The following is a 21,455-nucleotide window of genomic DNA, read 5'->3' as shown; positions in this document are numbered from 1 at the left end:
AAAAAATGCTTTCCTAAACTGAAAAAGGACATGTAAAAGGAAAAAAAAAAAACCTCTTAAAACATCAAAGCCAAACTGACACAAAACAAAGCTTAAAAAAGCAATAGAACCAGTGACCCCAAACCAAAATGATTCAGCCTCAGGTAATACAAGGAGCTACCAGATTAAATCTCCAGTGCTCTGAGGGTAAATAAACTGGGAACCAGTTGTTCTTTTTGTTCATGGGTCAATAGACATGTCTTTAAGTCTTCAGGAAAATAGCAAATATAATTCCTTTAGTACATTTCTCAAAGTAGCATACTACTTTAAAAAATTAATCTAAAACATGAGAAAAAATCAAAATGAACTCAGGTGGCACATCTGAAAACACGGGAGCAGCACTGAACGTGAAAGCAGGTTTCATATGCACACATGCTTATACATGTAAATTCAAAGAGAAAACATTTCAAAGCAGTGAATGATACCATTAAAATTTAAAAGGCAAATGACATGGCTTATACTGTAGATAAAATGATCAAGATTTAGGAAGAGAGATTAGTAAACCAGGGCTAAATTCCTCATTTCATCTGGCAGTAAAATTTCATCCTTGTAGTTGATAATTATGTTATCTGTCTATTTCTGTATTCATTTCTGTGATACTAGAGATTGAACCCAGGGCCTTTGAACTGAGCTACATCCTCAGCCTTTTTAAATTTTGAGACAGGGTCTTAGTAAATCACTACATTACCTAGGTTGGGCTTGAACTTGTGATCTTCCTGCCTCAGCCTCCTGGCATGCTGGGAGTGTACCACTATGCCCAGCGGGTTTATAATATTTCAAAGCTATTTCAAGTTAACCCAAATGTAATTCTAGAATCTAGAAGCAAAATATACTCATTGTTGTAAAAGACAATTAGCATTAATGGAAATAATACTTGAAAACTGAAACACAAAACAAGATGATGGGAAGGCAAAGATATTTTAGGACAGGTCTTGACAATAAATGTAAACTGTCTGATTGCCACCTGGAAGCATCATGACACATTCTGCCTGCTCTAGGTTGACATACGATCACCTTTCTTTTACTTTCCCATTTAATTCCTCGAGTTCCCATTTTGTGGAGTATCTCTTTCCCAATATGCTTGGGACCAGAAGTGTTTCAGACTGTGCAGCTTCTCAAGTTTGGTAACATTTGCACAGACTTTACTTGTTGAACATCCTAACTTAAAACCAAATTCCAAAATGTTCCAAAACTGAAACCTTTTTCCCCCCATTACTAGGAATTATATCCAAGACCTTAGACATGCTAAGCATGCACTGTAGCCAGCTACCTGGCTAGCCCCTTTAAAATTTTTATTCTGAGACAAAAGTCTCCGTGGACTGTCCAGACTGGCCTTGAGCTTGTGATCTTACTGCCTGACCCTCTGGCGTAGCTGGGATTACAGGTGTGTGCCACTGTGCCTTGTTTGAAATTCTAAACTTTTGGATTGCTGGCTTGGTAATTCAAAATGTTTTGGATTTCAGAGCATTTTGGGTTTTGGCTTCTCTGATTGGGAATGCTTAATGACTTCTTCTTGGAGTTACCATTATGTTCGTCTTGAAACTTCTTTTCTTTGTGCGCTCTTTGATTGTCCAGGAGGAAGGGTCAGATAGCTGCCAAACACGAGTGCTGTGGATCCTTGCTGCCATAAGGCTGATGTGGGAAATGAGTTCTGCCAGGCTAATGGACCCCACTAGGAGAAAGTCATGGGCTGGGTTTTCAGGTACTCTAAGTTGGGAGAGACATGAGCAAGGCTGTGTGCTAAACAGAAAGCACCAGTAGAGAGCAAGAAATCAAGGACACAGATGACATACTTTACAGCTGATAGGCAAGTTCTGGACTGGGGAGCAGTTAGGATGGAGTCAAGACCCAATTACGCTTTTTCCTTTTCCCCATAATGGATGCTTCAAGCTTTATTCTTCAACCCTAGTTATTCCACTCAACCCTTAGGTCTTGCGCGTTCCTTCCACTCCTCCCAGGAGCCCTCAGCAAAGGATCCATCTGCCCACTTTTTTCCCTAATACTCTATCTGTTCATACTGCTCCCTGATTCTGTCCCTATTGGTATTACTCTATGTCCCTCACAAGATTCCCTTCATCAACAGGAAACTCAAGTGTCCCAGCAGGGCCCATGTGTGTGCCCCTCGTGATTGGTTCCCACCCTCCGGCTCTCTAGTTTATTTTTGGCTTTGTTTCCACTATGCTTTACTCATCTTAAGAACCCTGCACATTTAGTTCAAATCTTGGCTCCACCACTCACTTGCTCTGCATCCTTGGGGGGCAGAACTGAAATTCTATGGACTTTCATTTCTCATCAAAAAATGGCAATAATCAAAGTTCTACTGAAAGGATCATCTTAAGGAGTAAATGATTTTATGTATATGAAGCCGTTAGATCAGTGTCTCTCATAGATGAAGCAATTAGGTCAGTGTCTGCCATACACTGAGCATTGATGATAGCTCCTATTCTTAATACTTTGTACAATTCCTCCAATGTCTTATATTCTTGCCCTCTTTCATTTTTTTGTGGATATGGCTCTTTTTGCCCTTTCTCCCACTAGCAAATTGTCTTTCATCTTGAAGGTTGATTCCACTACCACCTCTGCTGTGAAGCCTTCCTGAATTTTTCCCCTGTGTGTCACACAAACCAGACTGGATGATGAGTACTTTCTTTGAACTTCTGGACATTATTTATTGTAACCCTCTTTTTCTTTTTTGTTTATTTGGATTTCCTTCTGGTCTGTTTTTAACTCTAGGGTTCAGGTATTCAAGGCTGAGGGTCAAATCTCTTCTATTGTGTTCCTCCCTCTCTCCATCACTTGAAAGTTGGAGTTTAGTACTTAGTCAATGTTTGTTGAATGAGTGGACACCTGAATCAGGGACACATGCAGACAAAACACACTGTTTCTTAAATAAGGCAAAGAAGTATTTAAGTTTATTAGTTATCAGTCAATTAAAATGATGCATCAATTTTACCCAGTGAGTTAACAAACACTTTGAAAATGGATAATATTCATTGCTGTGAGCTAACTAATTCCTGATGGGATGGTAGAAGCAATTTAGCATTATGTATCAAGATTCTTCAACGTTTTCCTTCCTTTTGCTCCACTAATTATACTTCTGAATCACGATCTGGAGGGAATAATTGTAAACACAGATGAATATTCATGGATACAATTTCTCATGATGATGTTTATTTAAAAAGTTAAGAGAAAACAGTGACATATCTAATATAACATATTTGGGTGAGCATTTTGTTTTCAGAAGAATATGTGATAACATGGAAACGCTTTATTAGTTAAATGAAAAAAAAACAGATTTAAAAATATGCTTATAACTATTAAGAAAAATAATGACAAAAGCCTCCATGTAGAAAACAGACTGCAAAGAAGTGTGCCAGAGAATGTTACTTGGTTGTGTTTAGGTGGCAGATGTGTAGATTATTTTTCTGGGGTTTTTTTGGTGCTGGACACAGAACCTAGGGCCTGAGGCATGCTAAGCCCTCTTTTCTTTTTATGTCTTGCTTTTATATATTATTCAAATTCTCTATGATTGAAAGTGTCTTACTTTTACAGTGAAGCCAGTGAATTTTAAAGTGTGTGTCTTAAAAGAATTAAGATCCTGCCTAAATTATTCATAACTGCTTGATATGAGTAAGTCTTGAGTTAGTATGTTAGTTAAAGCACCCAGAAGGCAAAAGCCTGGTCTTGTATTCAGCCCGTTGTGCATCAGCCAGTGCCCACAGGTTTATTTAGAATCGTCTTCCATGGAAGGGCTCCCAATTGTTGCTGAGCTCATGATGGCCTTTTAGGCAACCAAGTTGGGAACAGTTGAAAATAAAAAGCCAGAAAATGAGTTTTTTTCAGAGACAGATGGCTTCTGAACACAGGGTGGGCATTCCTGAAAAGAACTGGTAGAAAATGAAGAACTTTGTCTGAAAATGAAATGAATATTTACCTCTTTTTGCCCATGTTGCAAAATAGTCACAACCATCCAGACATCTATTTGCCTTACAAAAAACATTCATACAGATATAAAAACCAGAAGCAACAACAACAAAAATCACTGACACTTCAACATGTCTAAATGTATATTGTACCAAATTGTAGCAGAATTACAGGTAACTATTTTAAAGCATGTCTAAAATTATATCTCTGAAGGACTGTTACTGATGTTCAGCAATAGCTCTTAACTGTACAAGAATATCTTTTTATTTGGCTATATTTTAATAGCCCTGAAGTTGAATGCACCAATACATAATGAATTTCAAAGTAAATAAATTAAAATTACCATGTACATTCCACTACATGTCAAAACAGGAAAAGCCATAGTATTTGATGTGGAATGAAGATGAGAGCAGTAATAAAGAGAAAACAGTAAGCTGCTTACATTTATTTGGAATAAGAACACAGGGTCAATGATTTTCAATGTAGATGTACTTCTTTTTAAAAATTATCTCATAAAAATCCGTTTACAAAACAGATGAATTTGGCAGCAGTTATTTATATGTCATAAGATTGTTTAATTTCAAACAGACATATTTCAAGGGTCAGTGTGCTTGTCATTAAGAACTTGACAAAAATTAGAAGAATTTACAGCAAAGATGTTAGGTGTCATTGCCAATTAAAAATGACCCAAATGAATGTAGCATATTGATTTGTAACAAAAGAGGACATCTAATTTGATTTGTAAAAATTGAGTATCTGTGGAACTTTTGTGTTTTCTCCAGTGTATAAAGGAAGGCCCATGTAGAGCTTGTTACTTTATCATGTTAGACTTACTCCTGAATATGACTATTTACAACAAGCAGGCCATTTTCCTTTTACAGCCTGCAGATAAATTCTAAGATTTCAAAGTCATCAAAAACATTTCTCATTCCTCTGAGATAAACTCACTTAAGAGCTGTCACTCTTCCAGTTTAATACAACTTAAAATTATCTCCATAGTGAGATGATTAGAATAATAAAACATTGTTCCTGTTGAGAGTTTAGGTCCAGGCACTATGCTAAATGCTTTTTATATCTTGCTAACTTAATCTTCATTTTTCATCTGTTCAGCAAATTATTGTACAGAGCTCACTGTGTGCTAGGGACTATTTATTGTGGGTTCAGTGGTTGACAAAGTAAACGAGTAGCCCTGCCCTCTGTAGGAGGATGGGGGATTGATAAAACTGATTTGCAAACTGAGAAAATTATATATGAGGTTAAAGTATAATCCATAGCACTGAGGAATAGGAATCAGGGAGGGGCTTTCAATGGTAGAGGGGTGGGTTAAACTTGCAACAGGGTTAGTCAGGCAAGGCCCTGTGGAGATGCTGACATTTGATTAGATGAAAAGATGCCCTAAAAGAGGCAAAGGACCAACCTTTAACTTACTGGAGGAAAGAGCATTCCTGTTAGAAGGAACAGCAAGTGGAAAGGCTTTGAGGTCGGAACAAAGAGTACAGTAAGGTGTGTTCGGATTGAGATGTGGGACTTTTATAGAGGATGACTTTCTGGGGAATAGTATGAGAGGGGGTAAATCACATTAGGCCTTGTAGGCTTTCCTGAGCCTTTTGGGTTCTACTTTGAGAAAGATAGCAATCCCTCAAGAAGGTTTTGCCTTGTTCTTTAAAAAGGTCAAAGAACTTGGTAAGTGGTTATGAATGTCAGCTGGTCCTTAGCTAAATGTGTTTGGCCAGACATTTGAGGTGATTTGGCGTCATGCGTGGGCTGACTGAGGGAGAGCCAGACACCAGCCCTCTCCTGTGAGTTGGTGCCATTTGCATACTGCAAGAGAGGAGAACCACCCTGGTACCCATAAAAAAGAAAAAGACCCCCCCAAAAAAATGAGAGAGAAGAGAACCAGAAGTCAAACCAGAAGTCAACTGGAAGCTAAGACCTTCTGTGAGTTGACATCATGTGCAGGCTGACTATGACAGAGACAAGAAGAGCCCCCTCATGACTGGCTGATCTGCAGAAATACAGGCTGTGATGATAGCTAATGAGATAAAATACCACTTAAAGCCATTAGTCTGATCATCTATTCAGAGGATAACAATATGCAGTGTAGCATCTATAGGAGATCTCCTTCTGAAGGAGATAATTCTCTATTATCTTGCTTCATTGTATCATTCTGTATATATCTGTATCATTCTTATTGTTTGGTTTGGTTGGGTGTTCTTCCGTTTTATCTTGTTTGATTTTGTTGTATCTGATGGCATGGGCAGCTATTTTGAAGATAACAAGATACATTATGGTAACCATTTTGGATTTACTATTATCTTGTTTTGAAGTCCTGTATTGCATTCATTGTTTTATTTTTATTGGTTCTACTCTGTTTCTGTTTTGTTTGATTTTACTATGGCTGAGGATATGGGCAGCTATTTTGAAGACAAGAGGCATTATGGTAACCATTGTTGATTTCCTATTATCTTGTTTTGAAGTTCTGTATCACTTTCATTGTTTCGTTTTGATTGGCTTTATTCTGTTTGATTTTGCTTGGTTTTAGTGTCTCTAAAATAAAATTTTAAAAAAAGAAGGTTTTGAATAGGAGGATAGGGTAATGTGAATATTTGAGCAGGATCATTCTGGCTACTATGGCAAAATAAAATTCTGTGATGTAAATGGTCTTGCTTAATTCTACTAATACAAAAAGATTCAGAGACATTAATTTACCACATTTCTCACTTATTAATTAGTTGGATCAGAATTTTAATTCAGGTCTGTGTAATTCAAAAGCTTTTCCTACTAAACTACCCCACCTCTCAGTTGAAAACAGGCTTGGGATCTTGGCTGGAGTAGATGATTTTCTTAGCAGTAGTCCCCTTCTCCCCCTTTCCTCTGAGTTCCTTGTCCTCTCTGGCAAGGCCACCATGTTGCACAACTATTTATACCATAAGTCTATAAATGTACGGTATTCTTTAAAGATGGACGATGAAGCCCAAGAAGCCCAAGTGGCCATATGTAATGGCCTTGTTCTTTAATAAGGTCGAAGAACTTGGTGATTATGAACGTCAGCTGGTCCTTAGCTAAATGTGTTTGGCCAGACATTTGTTTTGACCCCACTTTGATGTATCTTTCCATATTGACACATCTTGTACCAGCTAACTCAGCCAACCTCTGATGACTGACAGCATAATTGTTCTGCACTATGCCATGCTGGGGCATGACAGTAAGGCAGAGGTTTCTGCTGTGTGTGGGGGCAGTTTAGGCCCACAAGGGTGAGTAGCCTGAGGGAGGGTAGGGAATGAACACAGGTATGTAGTAGCTTCTGGAGAGAGAAAGAAAAACACGCTTTATTTGATGAAAACTAAATTGAAGGAAGTGAGAAAGGGCACTACCTAATTGTCACCAGAACTGCTGCTTGGTTTAGTTTAGGCTACTGCAGACTTTCTCATAAGTTTTAGGGCTGAAGACTTATGCTCTTGAGGCCTTATTTATGCCAAAAGTGATTTTTTTGTTGTTGTTTATTTGAAAGACAGTGCTTGAACTTTAATGATTTAAATGTAAGAAAACACTGTGAGATTTAGTGTTAGAAAAGGAAATTTTGACTCATCATTACTTGATTGGAAGATTTTAATGAAATTATGTCTTTTAAAGTAGTTTAGCATTTCATGTTTCAGAATTCTGCATGGTTACCTTGGTACTCTAGAACAGTTTGGGTTTTGTTTGTTTGTTTGTTTTGTTTTATCATTTTAGGTACAAAAAGAAAATCATGGCAGCATTCCTTATAAGGTTAACTAAATAGGGCGGGGCATTTTTAGCTCAGTGGCATAAACACCTGCCTGGCAAGCACGAGGTCCTGAGTTCGATCACCGGTATAAAAAAAAAAAAGTTAGCTAAATAGTGCTGTTGTAATGTAGTACTATACTGTATAGAATGTTAGTGCCAGGAATGTAGTGCAGGGTTGGACAGAGACAAAGATAACTTGGCATTTGAATCTTTAAGATTAGTTAATATCCATCTGCAAGTACAAGATCAATTAATAACTGCCTTTAAAATATGTTTTAAATTTCCTCAAATGAATGGGCAAGAAGTACTGAAATAAGCTGGGTGTGACAGCACACACCTGTAATCCCTGCATGTGGGAGGCTGAGGCAGAAAGATTACCATAAAGAGTTGGGGATTTAGCTCACTCAGCTAGCTTAGCTAGCAAGCTGGAACCCTGGGCTCTGTCCTTAGCATCAAAAAATCAAAATAAGTAAATAATGAAATAAAAGAAAGATCACCATGAATTTGAGACCAACCCAAGCTACATGGTGGGTTCAAGACCAGGCTGAACTACACAGTGAGGTCCTGTTTTAAACAGAAACCCAGACAAAACAAACAAACAAAAAGAATCAACCAATAAAAACAAGAAGAACAACAAAAAAGTTCTGAAATCAGATGCTGGTATCAGATCATATTTTAGGTTGAGTCTGAAGTTTTGGGGGAGGGAGGGCTGTGTTTGGTGAAAGTTAGACCTTTGTTTTTGTGGTTGCTGCTAATGAAAAGTGGAGTGAGTATGCCAGGAAACACTTCAGTGGTTCCTCAATGAGTTAACTATATGGCTCAGCAGTTCTACTCTTGGCTATATATCCATCCCCTAAATTGAAAAGCTATTTGTAGCAGAACTGTTCACAATAGTTAAAAGGTAGAAACAACCCAAATATCCTTCAGTGCATGCGTGGCTCAATAAGATGTAGCACATTCATATAATGAAATACTATTCAGCCACAAAAAGGAACTAAGTACTTATACATGCTATAATGTGGGTGAATGTTGAAAACATTATGTTACATGAAAGAAGCCAGTGACAAAAGGCCATATGTGGTTCCACTTAAATGAACCAGAATTGGCAATTCTACAAAGATATAAAGCAAATTAGTGTTTACCAACAGGGCAATGGTCTGGGGGCAGGAAGTAAAGAGAAATGGAATTTCTTTGAGCTGATGCAAGTGTTTGGAACTAGACAAAGATGGTTGTTATATATTACTGATGTCTTAAATGCTATGAATGGTAAATTTCGTGTTAGGTATATTTTACCACAATTTCAAAAAATGAGAGTGTACTAGGTTTGGCAAGACTCAGGTCTCCTGGGTGAGAACCTCACTGCAGAGACCTGCGTCATGCTGCTGCTCGAGTCAATTCTGGTGTCCTGTGGGACTAAAGGCCTTGTGAGAGATGGCATGGCTGCTCTCATGCGAAGCCATGGAAAACTCTGCTGTTTAAAACCCAAGCATACAAAAACCCAGAAGATATAAATTTTAACTGCAGTGAGGCTAGGAGAATTTAAGTTTATCCAATGAAAAGAAAAATAAACTTTTATGATCTTCTGGTGCCATAATAAGTTTAGTTAAAAGTGCGTGGAAAATTTCTAGTTCTTGCCACACATGGTTTTTTCCTTTGTCCTCGGGAGTGTGCCACTTAGCCCTCTTCACCCTGTGTTCTCCTTTGGAAAGGAAAAATCACCCCACTTTTGAATGGTCTCTATTTGTGACAATCAAAGTCATATTTGACTAATACAAAAATTCACTAAAAATATGTTTAAAAAAGAGAAACCTAAACAATAAGGGATAATGCTGCTAATGTTTTTGTATGTATCTTTCTGGGTTCGTTTTTCTTTTTTTGTTCCTCCTATGACTATATACACCTGTATGTTGAGTTTCATGGGATCATATTGCCTTTATCAACATAACAGGGACATTGTTCATACCAGGAAGTACCAATAAATGGACTATTAATGGTGGCATAGTATTTCATTCTCTGCATTGTCCTGACCCATTATTCTATGACCAATGTTGTAAAAGAACCAGGGAGGACCTTACCTTGTGGACAATTAGTCCTCTGTCAGAGATGATTGGTGACTTGGGATTTTGTAATCTACTTCCTTTTAGCTTTTTGTGCTGGATAATGATAGTCTTCAGAACAGAAGTAATGACCTGTCTCAGCATAACAGAGTACTCAAGACAGTGTCATTGGCAAAGAAAAGAAGTATATTTAGCTTATAACCTTTTATGCTAGAAATTCCAACGGTATGGTACTGGCATCTTTTCGGGTCCTTGTTGCATCATAACATGGGAGAGGGCATTATATGGCAAGACAGAGCAAGTGTGCTAGCTTGGGCCTGTCATCCTTTTTAAAGATACCAGGGACATTGTGGGAGCCCCACCTTTATGACCTCCTAATTACCTCCTAAAGATTCTATATTCAAATATCATCAGTATATGAATTTAGAGATTACGTTTCGGACACTTGAATTTAAGGGAACACATTCAGACCATAGCGTGAGCTAGGCATGGTGAGATATACTGTAATCCCAGCACTTAGAAGGCTAAAGCAATTGAAAATTCTAGGCCAGGCTGAGATATGTATCCTATCTCAAAAACAAACAAGATTCTCAAACTATAGCATTGACAGTAAAGGGAATAGATGGCCATAAAAATTCAGCTCAAAACCCACTGTTTTCGGAAGCTTTTCCTGAACCCCACTCAAACCAGTAACTTTATCATCTCTCCTAGCAGAACAGGACAGAGTAATGTAGAAGAGCATGGGCTGTGAAACCATACTGCATGGGTCACATTCTTGCTGTTACATAGGATGGTTACTCAGTGTTTCTGTGCTTCAGTGTTCTCATCTGAAAAATGAAAATAATAATGACTTCTGAGTCAGATGGGGCAATCTATGACAGGAATACCTGGCAGCATATAGCCAGTCCTCAGTAAATGATAGATGGTAGAATTTGTTACTGCTGTCACTCACTTGATTCAGCTAGCCCTCCCACCGTGTGGATTTGTGAGTTGATCCATATGCTTGGAGTGTCCAAATACGGTAAACACTCTGGAAAGTTCAGGGACCTGTGTATCTGTTACAGTATCTGTTACTGTATGAGCCCCTTGCTTATAGTACTGATAGGTGTCTGATCTGACATGCTGAAATGATGGGGTCCTCTTGGTTGAATTGGCCTTCATTTCCCAATAAAAACAACCCCAAAACTCCAACAGACAGCCCTCAAAAAGCTGGAAAGTTGAGATAGATAAAATGCAGTTCCTTTGAATAGGACAGCACCATGGCCTTTACTGCTCTAAGGAATTTCCTGACTAGGGGAACTTAGAATTCTTCAGTGATTGTGACGAAGATCACAGTTATGTGAAAGAACTAAAAGCTGTTATTCTAAAAGACCAGTCGATAGTAGAAGAGTAAATAAAATCTGAATTCCCTTCATTAATTCAGGATTCTTGGGTATTGGAGTTATTTTCAATAGGTACATTTCTTGTGAAATCTTATGTAATTACCATAACATTTTATATTTTAATTATTTTGATTTAGTTCTTCCTGATGTATGCTCCATAGTCTATAGCTTTCAGGTAGAATATATTGAAAAGAATACAGCCAATTTCTTAGACTTTGGATCCACATCATTAATATGTTGTGTTTTTTTTAGCTTTGCCAAATAATCTCAGTACCATTTATATTCTGTCTTAGTTACTTTTCTCATTGCTGAGACAAAATATCCAACACCCAAAGTTAAAGGGGGAAAGGTTTATTTAGCTCACAGTTTATAGAGGGTTCAGTTCATAATCGGCTGGTCCAAGGCAGGGTGGCACATGGCAGAAGGGCAACAGTTCATGGCAATGGAAGGCAGCAGAAGAGAGCAACAAGCCTCTTTCTGTCCCTTATATTGTATCCAGTGTACCAGGATTAGGGTGGTGCCAATCCAGTCAACAGACTGATCCAGCAATCACCAGGCTTAATCCCAGCACCCTTAATCCCATTATTCCTCTGGATTCAGCCACCTTTGAAAAAAAACCCCTATGACCACATGAGGCTTTGGTGGGGTGGGGAGTGGGGGACATCTAGACACAAACCCTAATACTTCTAAAGATTCAGATAGCTGTCCCCTACACAGCTTGTTTAACTTTTATTTTTCCTACTTGCCAATGTGTGTCAGTTTTTATTTTTCACTACAGAAACATACATGAGTGCTTTCTCCATCCCTAAAACACTTTTCTAATTTATGAATTTGTGAGTGTGTACCCTGGGAAACCAGGAACCCAATGCATTTACTATTTTGTGTAATAAAGGAAAATACTTAGTGACAGGTATTTGAAGCATTCATGGACTTCACTACTTTATTTCTAGGTTTGCAGGTTGTTGTCTGTTAGAATTCTGACTTTGGAAAAGTGCCATTTTATTTATAAACTAAAGTGCTTAAGATGTTTTATCCTAGCATTGGTGTCTTCCTACTACTAAATTAAAGAATTATGTTAAAGAATAATAATCACTTGTGCTCTACACAGTTGGTAAATGTTTTATAAAATGGAATTTGGATCTTTTTAATGGAAGAAAGGTGAAATACTCTTAGGTATTGTTTTGTGAGTGTTTCCTGTTTTCTTTACAGAAACCTGTTGTTGGATATAACCTTCAATAAACTCACAGACCAGGAGATTTTAACTATTGCACGCCACTACCGCGTACCTGAGGATATGCGTACAGATGTGAATCTCTTAATTGCACAGGCCCAACAAAAGCTCAAGAAAAATATGTTTGAGCATTTTGACAGAGTCATTTCTAGCTGCGTATATGAAGATCGAGAGAAGTAAGCTTTGTTTTATTGATTCTCATAAAATATTTAAGTACTTTAAGTACTGAGTAATGATTAAATTTATATTTTATACAACAGGACAAAAAGAAAATTGACATGTCTCTTTATACTCCACTATTTAGCCAAGGCACCTGGAATCATTAGAGGATAGGGGCAGTTTTCCCCTACAATGTTTTTATTTCTTTCTAAAAACTCTCAACTAAAACATAATAATTCAAGATGTTACAAGGTTTAATTCAAGATGTTACAAGGTTTAAGGCTTCATCTTACAATTTTTTAAGTACTAACTGGGACTTACAAATTGGCCTTTTATAATACAGAGAACAGGGAATTTACATGTAAGCTTCATATTGAATTTCTCTGAAATTATTTCTTTAAAAATAATGGAACTCTGTATAATCTGTTTCTAATACATTGATTGTGTTTATTGAGTTCATTAAATCATTGTTTTATATATATATATTGTCTTAGTCACTTTATGCTCGTCGCTGAGACAAAATACCTGAAGCCCAAAGTTGGGAAAGGAAAGGTTATTTCTTACAGTTTTTGGAGGTTTCAGTCCACACTCAGTTGGCTCCAAGACAGGCAGGCATGGCTGGGCTGCAGTTCATGGCGGCCACCCACAGCAAGCTCGAACCAGCAAAGAGCAAGACACACCTTCTTCCTGCCATTACATCACATCCTGGCTCCACCCCTATGTGGGTGGAGCACTGACACAATCAACCCAAGCACTATACAATGAGCCATCACATGAACAATGCAAACTCATGAGACCTGGGGGACACAAACATAAACCATGACATATATATATATATATGTATATATCTGAATGCAACCATTGTGATATGTTTTGGGATTTATCTAATCCATAGACCTGATATAGTGCAGAGAAATATAAATTGATTGATTTCATTTGGGATTGGTAAATACTCATTATTGCATATCATTACCATCTGTCTTCCCTGTCAGCCTTTTGTTCATCTTCAGATTCGAAGTTGGTACCTATTTGGCCCACAGCTGCCCTGAGTATCTTTGAAGGTCTAGTAATTTATCTTAAAAATAAGGAGCATCTTTTTCTTAATTCACAACATAGCCTCATTGAATTATTATATAGATGTTCTTTTTCCTTGAATCTTGAAGCTTCCTTAAGCCTCCTAGAGGATGTATGGAGTGAGCTTTGTGTGGCACTGGTCCTCTCTTCCCCATGGTGGTATCCCTTTTTTCTGGGATGGGAGTGTAATTTTCCTTGGTTAAAGGAATACCTCTGGGTAGAATGGAGCTGCTTGATCAGACAACTTGGCTTTCTTCTAGATCTGACAGGCATTCTCATTGTTAAGGAAAGAGCCAGGGTTTTTTTCCCCATTGATTCTGATTTTGTGTGGTGCATGGCGAAACACTGGCTAAGCGAGAACACCAGATAAGCATTTCTGGGGGAAATGACTGTTGGGTCTCCTCTAGAGACAACTACTCACATTTGACAAAATTGAAGGAAATGTTAAGGCCCCCTCAGCTAGTTTTCAGGTTATAAAGTTTGGGTCCAAGTAGAAGACCAGAAAAACACCCTAAAGTTATATTATACTTGTGTTGGAGGCTCTACATGTTTCTCAAATTAGGATGTGTTTTCAAATATCAAAATCATTTCTGACTGGTGGTCAAGAATGCAGATCGATTACTTAGAGCAACACTCATGGCTATTGCCTTAATAGGCAGTAACTATCACCAACCAAGAATCTGAACCTTGAAGGAAAGACCTTCCTAAGGACAGAATCTGTTGACTTCTGAAATGGAAACCGTTAGTGAAATAAAATGTTTATTTTTTCTTACTGTGAATTCCAGTACCAGTTTTTATACTTACTTCCATGACACATTTTTAAAACATACCACATTTTTAGTTTTTCTCCTATAGTGTGTAATTTTGCCAAAAGGGCACAAGGTATATAAAATCTCATTTGCTTTGTTTCATTGCAGAAAAAATGTATTACCCAATAGAGACATCAAAAGACTGTGCAAGTCCTACAGGTTTCCTTTGACTGGTGATCTTCTAGAAGAATTAATGTCCAGGTAAGTAAAAGATCCTGCATAGTTTTGAGGATTATTTGGGCTTTTACTTCAACTGTTATTTACCTTTGCCTGTTTTGATTATATCATTGGTGGCCCAGCTCCCTTTAAGTAGCGCAAAAGGAAAAGTTAGTCATGATTTTCAAATTTATAGAACCTGTTAATCATTGTTTTGTCTTTTTGACATTAATGATACATACACACGTTCCAGGGACAAAATGAAATGTACGATGTGGTATGAGGACTTAGGGTCATTAGCACAGGGCTCTACCCTGCTCAAGCATTTGATGTACAACATAGATTGTGGTGCTATAAAAGAAAAGTACAATGAATTGCTTTCTAAAACACATCACTTCTGTTGAATCTGATTTTGACATTTTGGTTTCACCATCCTAGTTATCCAGATTTTGGTCATCTTTTGTCTCCTATGGCATCATTCTACTTCCTCCTCTGACTTAACACAGCTTGATAATTCTGATATTTTTGGCTTTGTGCTAGACTTTGTAATCATTGCTTTGATGCATTACTTCATTTTCTTTTTAAAAACAATTTAGTATAGTCAGGACTATTATCTTTCCTATCTTACACATGAGGATGTTGAGGTTTAGAGAAAGATATTTTTTTTCTAAAGTCATATATTCTAGAAGAAGAGTTGTGACTTTATCCCTTACCTTTTAAATGTACCTCTTGTTTGTAATCACTTGGAGTTATTGTCTACTGATAACCAGTATATAGTGGTACTTTGGTTGATGAACTTAATTCTTTCCATGATTCTGGTGGCAAACTGAATTGGACGAGAACCGAATTAAATTTCCCGATAAGAGCAACACTGAACCCAACCATTCAGAGCAACACTGAACCCAACCATTCAGTTTGATTCAGTGTTTATCCAATTCCGTTTGAGACCAGATTATGGAATAAATTAAGTTTCTGAACTGAGGTACCACTGTGTTAGGATGTTTCACCCCTTCCTACTGCTGCATCCATTCTTTCCTCTCTATTCTCACTGTCATTATTCTTCTTCTGACATACATTTCTGACTATTGCAGGGATTCCACATTGGTATTTGTTCTACTGTAACCTACATTTTAAATCTAATGTTGCATACAGTAGTTAAGTATCTTTTAAGAACAAAAGTGTCATCATGTCATTCATATTCACAAACCTTCTGTGATGTCTCTTTCCTCTCTATAAAAAAAAGACCACACTCCTTAGTTTTGAACTATAGTGGTACCTATGAGTTCATTCCATGATTCTGGAATACATGACCATGTTTCTGTTTTTGCAGGAAAGACAACTGCAGTCATGTTTGTCAATGCAGAGTTTGCAAACAAAAACAAAATTTTACCACATGCTTCTGTTTGCGAAGCAAACTGTTTGCAAACAGAAGTTTTTATGAACCGAGGTACCCACTGTATTTCTCCCTGTCATCTGGCTTAGGATTCTTAAAAGAGTGTTCTTCTTACATAGGAGCTGTGAGACAAAGAGAGAAATAAAAGGAATATTAAAAACGAACCCCACTAGGGAGAACTAGGGTCCAAGGTGTCATGTAGGGAATCCAGAGGGATGTACATCTGGCTAGATATATGCAGTATGTGTATTGGATAAACCTTAGAATGATTTTTCTAGAGTGTCAGTTCTGTTTGTTTTGCTTTAACTCTATTTGCGCTTATTTGTATGTAGCAATATGAACAATAAATAGATCAGTCTAGTGTAAAAGACCCGGGATGAAATAACAGGCCTAGAAGTTAAGATTGTCCGTAATTAGCACATCCCCAATTCTCCCTCCACCCCTCATAGTCCAGTATAGTGGATCATCTCTCATTTCATACAAACTCTTCTTCCTTCCCACTTTTTTACTTTTTCTCTGGCTCTTTATTCTCTGTCCCTCCTTCCTTCCTTACCTTCTTCTGTCTCTCTGTCTCTGTCTCTCTATGTCTCTGTCCCTCTGCTCCTCTTCTCTCCTCTCCTCTCCTTTTCTTGTGCTAAGGATGGAACTCAGGGCCTTATGCACACTAGACAAGTGCTCTACTTCTGAGCTAAACCTCCAGGTCTTCTCTGGCTATTTTTTGAGGGGGTAGATGGGTACCCAAGAATCGACCTCAAGACCTCACACTTGCCAGGCAGCTGCTATGCCACTGAGCTACACCCCCAGACCCTGGCTATTTCTTTAATAAAAAATAGTTACCAATTTTCTTCACTTACTCAAAGGCCGCTCTTCTCTCTAGAGACATGTTGGTGCCACCTCCTGTAGCCTTGCATTTATTTGGTTGCTGATTGCAATGATTATTTCTTCAGTATTCTCACAACACTGTTGATGTTTCCCTTTTGGTCTCAGACCTTGTAATAGAGTGCTGATGTTGCCTTTCATCCATTTAGATGCAGTTACCTACTTCTAACCTGTTTGATTTACCACGTGTAAAACAATTGTCACAGGTACCCTGTCCCTTACATTCTTTGACTCCACTTACTAGCTCTGTGATCTCATATAACAGTTTTGACCTCCTTGAATCCCTTGATTTTTCTCTAAAAAGAGATAACTTACTTACTTCCCACCTGGTGCTAAGTAATGACTGGGAACTAGGAAAGAAGTTCTAGTTGAGGGCCGTAGGCCACAAATCTGACTAGAAATAAACTAGAAAAATTCTTGTTTGTTTATTTATACGTATTTATAGTACATAATGTTTCCATTCATCTTAAGTGATAACATGAGCTTAACATATCTTGATTCTTTTTATTCCCCTTCTTCTCCCCTTTCTCACCCCTCTGTCTGCCCCTGGATCACCTTCCCGTTTGTGAAATAGCTTTCTTCATGGAGGAAGCCTTGTTTTTGGAAAGTTGGATCTGAATGGTTTTCACACATTAAGCTGTCTTCTTGTCAGGAAGCTGCAGATGTTTATTAGATTATCACTTGATTGGCTTAGGGACGAGTTGTCCTGGGAAGTTCAGTAATGTGGGAGCCTGGCCTTGGAGGACCTAGAGGTTTCTGATCCAGTGTTGAGGCCACCACGTCATCATCCTCCCATTCTCAGCAGACTGTTTTGTCTTTGTCTTTATGATTTGACATTTAATGCAAAGAGACAATTCCACAATGCTTCGAAGTTGTCTCAGTCTCCAAACACATCTGTCTTCAAGCCCAGCTTAGCTTAGAGGAGGTCATCCCTCTCTTGTCGCTCAGCAGACCATGTTCAGTCTAACTTTGCTTCTAATTGTGCAGTGACCCTTCTCCACACTCAGGGGAAACTTCAGACTAATCAGATTAGAAAATGTCTCATTCCCATTCCCCTCTCTCTCCAATATGCCCTGCCATGATTTGGGTCACATGCTTGGTGTTTTGCATCATCTCCGCAGATTCCTTTCAAAGATTGCCCTAATTCCTAATGGGCCCATCAGCCTGCAGCTCACATTTATATTCTACATTCTTATTGTTCCCCACAGACTCAACAGGGCTTTATGGAGCCTTGACCAGAGTCTCTTTCTGTACAGCCCTCCTCATGGCACGCTAAGCCAGAGCCCCCTCTGACGTCTGCAGTCTCCCTCGGGGAGCCAGGCACAGAGTTTGTTGATTTTGTTCAATGCGTACTCTGCCCAGGTGAGTGGATTTACCTGCCTTGAGATGAGGCTGGGCAGCTACTGAGTGGCTGCATAAATCTTCTGTATGAATTCAGATTGTTAGATAAAAAACAGTATGGCTAACGAATTGGGATCTTTCTTTCACTGAGTGACTGTTACCCAGGCATTTTTCCTTGACGCTGTGTTTTGGTACTAAGACTTCCCCTCTATTCCATTTCTGTTGTTCTTGTAATCCAAGTAAGTCTTTACTTATCTGAGTTTTCCACAATCCAGGCTACAATCTGGACTTGAAAATGTTTTCACCTCCAGTTGCTCCAGCCCTGATCAGTTTGTGCTATGGGAAGCAGTATGAGGTCACTTTACTCCCCAAACAAATTCATTTCACAATGAACAAAACATCAGGCGTAAATGTTATACCTACGGGTGGTTATTATCCATTAATGATAGGAGTAACACTTTGTGTTGATAGAGTTCTTAGGGCCTAAAAATATTCTGTAAAAATTTGAGCATATTGAAAGGTATATTTTAATTGATCATGCTCATTATTCTTCACTTCATTAGTGTGAACACTGAAGTGTAAAGGGAGTCTCTCACTGAAAGAGCGTGTTCAAGGCCAAGGCAAATCGCAAATGCAATTAGAACTAGGATTCCCTCCCTAAGTCTTTGCTTCCATTGGTGCTCCTAGGGTGGAGATTTTGTCTCATTCACCTTTGTACCTAAAGAGACTTCTCTTGTTCTGGTGCACTATACATGAGGGAGAAAACCCTGGGCTTGGGATTAGTCTGACCTAACTCTGAAGCCCTGCTCTACTTCTTCCCAGGAATGTGGGTCTTGTACACGTTTAGTCAACCTCTCTGAGCCTCCATGTGGATGTGGATATCTCTCGGTACCAATTATTAAGAATTCCGATTCTCAGTCCACAAGAGATGGAGAGAATTCCAATGTCTTTTCATTCTGTATTTCTTTTGGGACTCAGGAGTAAAGAGATGGACTCCTCCCCTGATTGTAGCCTTATGAATCTCGACTTGGAGTAACCAGAAATTTAAGTGCAGCTTTTCTCCCAGCAGCTTTGTCCCAAGCTTGTCTTTTATAGCTGGCTTTGGGTTCCATGGAATGCTTTAGAATTAGCCTGCCAAGAGAGTTGATGCCTCATCCAGAAAGATCCGTTAAAATGGAAAAAGTTAATGGGGCTTTAAAATCATCTCATTACACTCTGCCCAGGCTTGCCTCCCTTCCCCAACCAGAGGCAAGGTTGGGCTCATGTCATTTCCCCCAGTGATACCTGGCAGTGAGGCGGAGGAGCAAGCATTAAGCCATGTGGCTGCTGTCATTGCATTTTGATGTTTAATGATGTTTTCCAGAAAGGAATACACTAGCACTCTCCTCCTCATTCTGACTCTCCTTCCCCCTTTCCCTCCTTCCTTCTTGCTTTCTTTCCTACATCTTTTGTTTTTTTTCTCTATGTCACACATTCTCACCCATCTACCCAGATGCTCAGATGCTTTCTGCCTTTTCAAATATAAGGTGATTTTTAGTTGAAGTTTTTTTTTTTAATATCCCAAACCATGTGCCCCAATAGAGCACTGACTCTGTACAGTTCATACTTGGCAGCCTTGACTCACCTCACCAAGGATCTCTGTGCTGGAATGAAAATAGGAATTTAGAGGCCTGGCATTTAGACATAACCAGTTACTCACTGGCAGCTTAAACAACACCATCTTGCCAACCCTAAGTTGGAGTAACCTACCTACTAGTGGATGGCGCAGAGCTCTTCTTTTTCACAAGTGTCTGGCCTCGAAGACTTTCACCAGGTGTTTTCGGTACACTCCTGTTTGCTGGTAATGAACTAAAACCAAGTGCAACTAGGTGAGTCCATAATGGATCTTCACTATCCTCCCTCCCTTCCAACCCCTTCCCTTCATCAATGAGGTAGCCTTTGCAACAGAGAGGAGCCAAGCTCCTCTTCAGCAAAATACAGCTCCCACTAAGCTTTTACATCCACAAAGGATGGAAATTAAGAGCTCAGCGTTATTCCCTGTGGCTGCTACAGTTTTCAAGCCATTCATCATTTTGGGGAGGGGGAGCACACACATCAGTCCAATGTCCCATTAGACTCACTTCTAAGAACTCCCACCTAGCAAGGCCTCAGGAAGCATGTTTGGGGGACTATTATTATTTAGAGAGGAACCAGAGAAATTGGCCTCCCTCCCCCTTCTTCTACAAACATGTCTCTTAGTTTGTGAAGTGAAGGAAATGGTGAATTGCCCAAGTATCAAAGGGAAAGAAGAATTTATGGAGGCTTTAGGAAAACACTTTAGCACTGTGAACCAGGACTTAAAAGTAAGGAGGCTGACTTTTTAACAAGCATAGAAACACTTAAAAGCCGAATTAGTGTTGCCCTTTAGGGCAGTCATCCTGGAAGGCTATGTGCTGATTCCGACAATGTTGCCATAGAAAGTTCTTCTTTGGAATCACCTTCAAAGCCTTTTCAAGTGAGTTTCTTCCAGAGTAGCAAATCTCTCTCCTTTGGCTGTGGATCACAGTTTTAGCTAGAGCCAGATGTCCTTTGGGAAGGAGTAGAGAAGGCAGGTGGAGAATCAAGATCATATTTTTGATTGAAAGCTTAGTGTGACCATGAAATAAAGAAATATATTTTCTATAGGTTTTTTTCCCCCAGATTACTGGGGTTTGACAAATGATGACTTTAGTCATGAGACAGACTCATGACAGGTGATGGGGCATGGGGCAGTGACCTACAGAGGTAACTGAGGTGGTGACTGGCCTACTTGTCTCACTACCTTCATAGTCAAACCTCCTTCTCTCTCTGAACTCTTTCCCTACTTGGTCTTCTTTCTCCAACTGGTCCTATTGTTAGAACTAGAGATCTTCATGTCTAAGTTCTCTTTTACAACCACCTCAAACAAGCATAGTGTGTATAGGATGGAATACATATTATCACAGAAAATGATGACATGAAAAATCTCACCATATCAGGGGTCCAAGAAAGAAGCTACATGCAGATTTTGGGAGCAGGGAGAAAGACAGAGACTCATGCCAAGTGAACAGGCTCTCAAGTAGTAGCATTCATTTCTTCCCAAAACTGACATTTCCATGTTTATTACCTAGAAAAACATGTATCAAAGTCTCCTATCTTTTCAACATTCTTTAAATTTTTATTTGTATCAAACTCTAATGCATGTTCATGGGCAGAAGTAATCCAGTCATTCTGAAAAGCTTATTCCAG

At 38.8% G+C, this 21,455-nt stretch overlaps 1 protein-coding gene across 3 annotated transcripts in view; it reads left to right on the top strand.

The window, feature by feature from the left end:
- Efhc2 (EF-hand domain containing 2) overlaps nucleotides 1-21,455 on the top strand; it is a 174,973-nt gene that overhangs the window by 128,918 nt on the left and 24,600 nt on the right. For all 3 annotated transcript variants that reach the window (XM_063245750.1, XM_063245748.1, XM_063245749.1), the window contains exons 12-13: nucleotides 12,377-12,574; nucleotides 14,549-14,641. In XM_063245750.1, coding sequence (XP_063101820.1) covers nucleotides 12,377-12,574; nucleotides 14,549-14,641 — 291 coding nt within the window. The remainder of the gene's footprint in view (nucleotides 1-12,376; nucleotides 12,575-14,548; nucleotides 14,642-21,455) is intronic.

This window comes from Cavia porcellus, unplaced genomic scaffold (assembly GCF_034190915.1).
Source record: "Cavia porcellus strain 051 isolate PalLab524CR breed Dunkin Hartley unplaced genomic scaffold, mCavPor4.1 scaffold_3, whole genome shotgun sequence".
In the NCBI taxonomy this organism is placed as follows: Eukaryota; Metazoa; Chordata; class Mammalia; order Rodentia; family Caviidae; genus Cavia; species Cavia porcellus.
Note: the sequence above shows the minus strand (reverse complement) of the source record. Positions and strands in the feature narration are given on the sequence as shown.